This window comes from Sinocyclocheilus grahami, unplaced genomic scaffold (genome assembly GCF_001515645.1).
Source record: "Sinocyclocheilus grahami isolate Dianchi unplaced genomic scaffold, SAMN03320097.WGS_v1.1 scaffold54.1, whole genome shotgun sequence".
Lineage (NCBI taxonomy): Eukaryota > Metazoa > Chordata > Actinopteri > Cypriniformes > Cyprinidae > Sinocyclocheilus > Sinocyclocheilus grahami.
In genome coordinates this window covers 1961095-1967965 of record NW_015505233.1, presented here as the reverse complement: position 1 = coordinate 1967965, position 6871 = coordinate 1961095, and the positions used below count along the sequence as shown (strand labels likewise).

Here is a 6871-nt window from a genome sequence, read left to right as displayed (position 1 = left end):
GCAACCTCGTATAGAATGAATTAAGAATAAAACAGCTCATACTATATTTAATTTGACCTTCTAGGGTTGGGAAATAGCATATTCTGAAAATTAATAAACACCTCATTTCTCTGATCATTTGCTGGAAACGACAAAAACTCAAGTCATTCAACTCCAGCAAACCTCCAGTGGATGGCAGACTCTGCCTTTTTTTCTACTGTTCAATTCACACAACTCAAAAAGAAGACCAGACTTTATACAAAGAGAAGGATTGTTTTATTTCAAATCTACAAGAGGGTTATTTGCAATATATTTAGAATTTTTATTAGCTAAAATACAAGTCCATTCTCAGCTACATACAGCTTATTAAAATACAAACGCATGCTAGTTACAGGTATTCTACAGTAATAGTAGTTATTTACATTGCGCTGAATTGTATGTCCTAGAATACAACTTCATGTGTTTCACATACAGATGAGCTACACAGAACATTGAATTTCATGAAAGATTCAAACATCAAATCCTTATTCACAAAAGACGCAGTGCATTTGAAAAGAAAATAGGAAAATGTCAGCATTTCAGATTCTTTTGTGCTTTAAATGGAACAAATACAAAAGCGTCAGTAGTTGTGTGTTCTAGATCTGTTTATAAAGGACGCTTTCAATTGGATTTCAAAAATAGTTTTAATGTATGCGTGTAGTTCAACACCAATGATTTAGGTATTGTGTTCACTTGAAACACTTCACAGCATAGCAGAGACAATATTACTCTGTTGTTAACAGCACATACTGTTTTACTGGCCCAAATTCATAACGTATCCTTTTCATAAAAATATGCAACTATTTTCTTTACTTATTCAAATGTTTGCTGCTCATTTTGTTCGCATAAACATCAGACAAAAAAGCCAAAAGCCACCTGCTGCATCCAGTGTGAAAAAAAAGCCATCCAATGCGAATGTGATTTCAGTCTAGCACTGTAAAAGTGCTCTCATAAATATACAATTTCAATGAAATATCCACACAACTTTAATACAAAAATAACTAGACCGGCATTTCGGCAATGATCAAAAATAGCTTTGATTTAAACAAACAATACAAAAGTATGGCTTATCGGGTCACTGGTTTTTAAAAAAGAGCTTTTTGTAGGAATGCAGCAAGCATCTTTTGAGACAGTTCTTGTGTACACAGATACTGAATCTGAATTATAATACATAAAACTCAAAAGACATCTCATTTACTGCTTTCTCATTTACTTTCATTCATAAGACTTTGCTATATATCATGTAGGCTACAATAAGCACATAAAAGATGTTGCCCGTCGGTCTCATGAACTAGGCCTATGGAGCAGAATTAGACGCTTTACACAAAATTCAGCAAAGGAAGCTTATTATTAATAATGCAAACCTTACAACTGATCCAGTTTTCATCAACACATAATGCATGGTCTGATTTCATTCAGTTTAAGCAGAAATGTTAAGCTTGGTAAAAGGAATAATGGAACATGTGACTGGCCGAGGTACTTTACATGCTCCGATCGATCGCAGATTACGACATAAAAATATTTTTTGAAATAGTGTACTGATGAAACCTCAGGCTGAACAGAAAGCACGCATCACTTCCATACTTGCATTCATCCAGCACAGAGTTTCTCTATTGCACCTATTCAGAACCTGAAATACAGTTCCAGTTCTTTTCATACAGAACTCAATTTGTAGACCTAAAACAGATTTAAAGGAATAGTTCAGCCAAAAATGGAAAATTGCTGAAAATTAACTCACACTCAGGTCATCCAAGATGTATATGTGTTTGCTTCTTTCTTCATTGGAACAGATTTGGAGAAATTTTGCATCACATGACTTGTTCACCAGTGGATCCTCTGCACTGAATGGGTGCCGTCAGAATGAGAGTTCAAACAGCTGATAAAAACATCATAATTCACACGATATTGTGAAGCAAAACGTTGATTGTTTGTAAGAAACAAATCCTTTATTAAGGCATTTTAACTTTAAACCATTGCAATGACTCTCATTCTGACGGCACCCATTCACTACAGAGGATTCATTGGTGAGCGAGTGATGTAATGCTAAATTTCTCCAAATCTGTTCTGATGAAAAAACAAATTCATCTACATCTTGGACGGCTAGAGGGTGAGTTCGTTTTCAACAAATTTTCATTTTTGGCTGAACTATTCCCTTATCAGTAATTGTAATTATATTACGACCACACAAATCAATAAGGACTCATATGCAATCAAAAGCATTGGGACACATTAAAAGATATTGATATTGAATTTTGACTCCATCTACTTTCATTTGTTTAATTACAAATGAAGTCACAGAAAGCAGCTTCATTAACCATGATTGTCAATTTGGAACTTAAAGTAATATGATTTGAGATGAGCTGGCATTTATAAGAACTGTTTGAAAAAAAAACCATTTGAATTAAATGCTTAAACTCGTGAGCTGGCCTGCATATATCCTTTGAATATTTCCAGGTAATAGAATTTATTCCCAAAGTATACAGTATTATTTTAGAATATGCATTTCTGGGAAACTTAGAAAATATGTTCTTCGTGAAATAAAGACTTTTTTCAATTAAAAGGTTTACTGTTATGTTTTGTTTTTCAGCTATGTTGTTAATGGTCCATAATTAACACTGATGAATGAATAGAACTTGTTAATAATCAATGGCTGGTAAATTTAAGTAACATGATTCTTGTTTGAGTTTAATTGTAATGATAACAGTCCGTCACATTCTGATGTGATGGGAGTGGCTCAAGTCAAAAATATATATACAACAACTGTTTGAAAGTTTGGGGTCAGTAAGATTTTTATTTTTTTTTAATAATACTTTTATTCAGCAAGGATGCATTAAATGTAGCAGAAAATGAAAGATTTCAATTGTAAACAATTACTGTTCTTTTGAACCTTCTATTCATTGATGGTTTCCACAACTGAGCAGCACGACAGTTTTCAACATTGATAATTATAAGAAATGTTTCTTGAACATCAAATCTGCATATTAGAATGATTTCTGTAGGATCATGTGACACTGAAGACTGGAGTAATAGCTGCTGAAAATCACAGGAATATATTACATTTTAAAACAGAACAGCTATTTTAAATTGTAATAATATTTCACTATATTACTGTATTATTACAATATTACGTTCACTGTATGTAGAAACAAATAAATGCAGCCTTGCTGATCATAAGAGACTTCTTTCAAAAACATAAAACAATCTTACAACCCAAAATTTTGAACGGTAGTGTAAAAGGTAAAAAAAAAAATCTTTGAATAATATGGAGTGGTCTTATGCCAAAATCAAAAAGCTTTTAGGAGTGGAAAGGATCTATCCTGTAGGAGTATCTCCATGGAGTATTTATCTGCGTAAGAGCTGTGTGCTTTCATTCCTTATCTGGAACGAGAAATTAATCCATTAAGCTGCCTTGTATGAATACTTGGATGGTGCGCACATAAATAGAGCTATGATTTAGCTTGTGCTAATTGTGAGTCTATTATGTATTTAACTACCACCTGGCTTCATAAGTAATAGGTTTGAAATGTCTCAACTGAATGCCATGGGCTGAAAGGAGCTGGCAGTAGAAGCAAAGTTCTTTGTGTGGTTTCCCGAAGTTGCCCAGTTCTGAGACTGTCTGTTCCTCCTGTCATATTCACAGATTTGTTTGTTTGTTCGAGGCCCTGCTGGTCATTGACATGGAAGCTACAAAGGGCCTTTGAACTGGTTCCCAGAGAGATGTTGGCGGATGGAGGGTTTGGATCCTGCTGCATCACCGAGCTTACGCCACACCACCTGAACACACAAAAGCAAACACACAGTTTGGTGAATCTTTTGACTATATGAAGTAAAATGAAAAATGTCTTCAAACTATTTCTTCAGTGCTATCATGCAGCATGTTCTGGAATGAAGATGTGGTCATATAATGTGTGTGATGGTATGGATTTTTGATATTGTGTGTGATGATAATGATGATTTGAATGTTTGAGTTCTGGAGACAAGCTTCCTAACAGAACATGTCAGCTATAATGTCATAATATAAATAATGTTTGTATGTTTCTTTGTTATGTTTTTCTCATTCTACATATTTTTTTAATTGTAAAAGTTTAGTAATAACATATAATAAACCAGCTAAAATCTTTATGAAAAAAATAGAAAAAAATAAATGTTTAAATTAAACACTTTTTATGTATTTACTATTTTTATGTATTATTATTATACTACTCACATTACACATTTCTCTGACAATGGCTTTCTCTTTCTCACTGAGATCCTCCTCGTAGTCCTCCGGGATCTTCCTGTCTAGGTTTTCATGGACTTCTAATACCTACAAAGCAAATGAACAGAGGTGCTCGATAAATCAAGCAGAACTATTACTATGGCTCAAACTTAACTGACTTGAACAAACCACCAGTCCTAATTATTTACACTTAAGTGTAACTCTTAAGGCACTGTTTGTGCAACAAAATGAATAATATCTCAAATCAAAAGGGACTTTGGCTTTACTCGGCAGCGCTAAAACCAACAGCGCATATGCTTACTTCCTCGAAAGCCACCAAAATAAAAGCTTGGTAATTTAAGGTTTGAAATGTAGAAAATGTATATAAAAAATGCTAAAAAAAAAAAAAAACATTAAAATGTAAATTATTTTAATTTAATAAAATGTAATGTAAATTTAAAATATAATAGTAGTATAACACTTTATTTAGTTATTTAATAATTTCTTATTAGTTATATTTAATTTATATTAATAGTAAAACAAAATATATAAATGAAATAAAATTATAAATTTAATAAAAGTTATATTTATAATTTATATTTACAGTCATATATATATATATATATATTGACATTTGATTCCAGCTGTGTCTATTTTGTCCCTCGTTATCCTGTGTTTATAAGCCCCAGTCTGTTCAGTTTAGTTTGTCGGATCTACTTGTTGTGAACGACATCTTTGTGCTCTGTGTCTCTTATTTGAATCATTAGAGAAATCTCTACGTCTCCTCATTTCCTCGTGCCCATGCATCCATTGTGACAGAAGATCCGACCAAAACCGTAACCTCCGTGTCTACCCTCCGTTTTTGTTTTTCGCTTTTCTTCATCCCGAATACCTCCTCTTCCTGCTGGAGCAGGGGGACAAAGCTCTCGAGGACCATACTAGACTGTTCCAGCTGCTAGCAAGCACCATCAGCTACCCAGACGACACGCTCTGTGCGTTCTACGACGCCAGTCTAAATATCGAGTGCAGAGCGCCGTCGTCCGAAGATGGTCCTCGAGAGGATTTCGCCGTGTTTGTGGAGTGGATTCTGGCGAGAAACAGATCACCTCTCACCGTCACTCCCAAGGATGATCTCGCCAGATCCACTCTGGACCCAGTGTCACGGTTCGCAAGGGGCGAAGACTCAAGTGCAGGCAGATGGGGTCTTTATTTATAATTCACAAAAATAAACAATAAACACAACTGAAACCACCTCGAGGGAGGGAAAAAAACAGAGTAACATGAAAGCACACCACGAGACAAAAACTGAGCAACCCCGACTCCTATGTGAAGCAAACGAGCCCAGAACAGAAAACACAGGGAGCTTATAAGGGAGAGGCAATCAGGTAAAACAGCTGGGACAAATTAATCAATAATAAGGTAATGAGAGAACAGGTGAGTGGAGTGAAGGTAACGGAGTCCGGGAGGATGTGAAATGGCGACCTCTGGTGGTGAGAGGGAGAAACACCAGACACCAGACCCTGACACCCAGAGCCCAGCCCCCCAGCTCGTTGGCTCTCCGTCTCCACCTCGGGCTCTTCCACCACCTGCTCCGCCGCCGTTGGTCGGCCCCCTGGAGTTGGCGGCCGCTCCTCCCTCCGTCGGCTCCACCATGGGTCGCCATTATGGCTGTGGCCTGGGTGCCTTGTGCCTGTGCCTTGGCTCCTCCTGCTCCGGGCCCCTCCTGTCTCCTCCCTGGCTTCTCCATCCTCCGTCGCCTCCTTGGTCTCTGTCTGTCGGCCCCCTCCCAGGTGTCCGTCCTCCTCCTGAGCCTCCTCCTTAGTTCCCACCCACCCCCCCTCTGTTGTTCTATGGTGCGAGGACGCACCTTCCGGGAGGGGGGCAACATGTCAGGGTTCTGGACTGTCTGTGTGCATTTTGCTCCCCATGACCCAGTTTCTCCTTGTGTTAATTGTGTTAATTTGATTCCAGCTGTGTCTATTTTTTCCCTCGTTATCCTGTGTTTATAAGCCCCAATCCCTTCAGTTTAGTGTGTCTCCTGTTTGAATCATTAAAAACTCTCGTTCTGAGAAATCTCTACATCTCCTCGTGCCCGTGCATCCAGCGGATTGTGACATACATTTGATAAAATGTACCGAATTTGATATTACTGTTTTAATAAATAAATTCAGAAATCATTAGATTATTCACATTAATTTAATATTTAATTTATATTTATTGACAGCCCTAGTTTCTCTTCAGGTTTGCGTAATGTTTTCAGGATAATATTTTACATGTAATATTTTTTATTCTTCACAGTATAGATCCTAATAATGTCTTTTTATACATGGTAATATACTGTATATCTAAAAAGAACTCAACTCGACAGAAAAGCATAGCATGTCAATTTATAATTGTCCTCTATGCGATCTCGCCAAACAACAGAGTACTATGTAGTCATCTGCCTTGTTTTTTCCATTTGCAAATTCCACCCTCAGAAAGAGCAGGATAGATGCTGACAGACAAGAGAGTGAGAGTGACAGAAATGGAGCCGAGAAAGCGCTCAACAGATGAAGTGAGAAAGAAACAGCAGAGGGAGGTGGCTTGTTTATTTCTGCTTTCTTGTGTCAGATTTGCTACTAGATTTTCCCCAGAGACATAATTAAATCCCACCCT

General features: G+C 36.8%; 1 protein-coding gene across 1 annotated transcript in view; it reads right to left on the bottom strand.

Annotated features, from left to right (window-relative positions):
- Positions 1-3240: 3240 nt before the first annotated feature.
- LOC107583624 (coiled-coil domain-containing protein 85C-A-like) overlaps positions 3241-6871 on the bottom strand; it is a 52729-nt gene continuing 49098 nt past the window's right edge. The window contains exons 7-8 of the mRNA XM_016269911.1: positions 4226-4324; positions 3241-3792 (exon numbers count right to left, since the gene is read on the bottom strand). Coding sequence (XP_016125397.1) covers positions 3703-3792; positions 4226-4324 — 189 coding nt within the window. The 3' untranslated portion in view covers positions 3241-3702. The remainder of the gene's footprint in view (positions 3793-4225; positions 4325-6871) is intronic.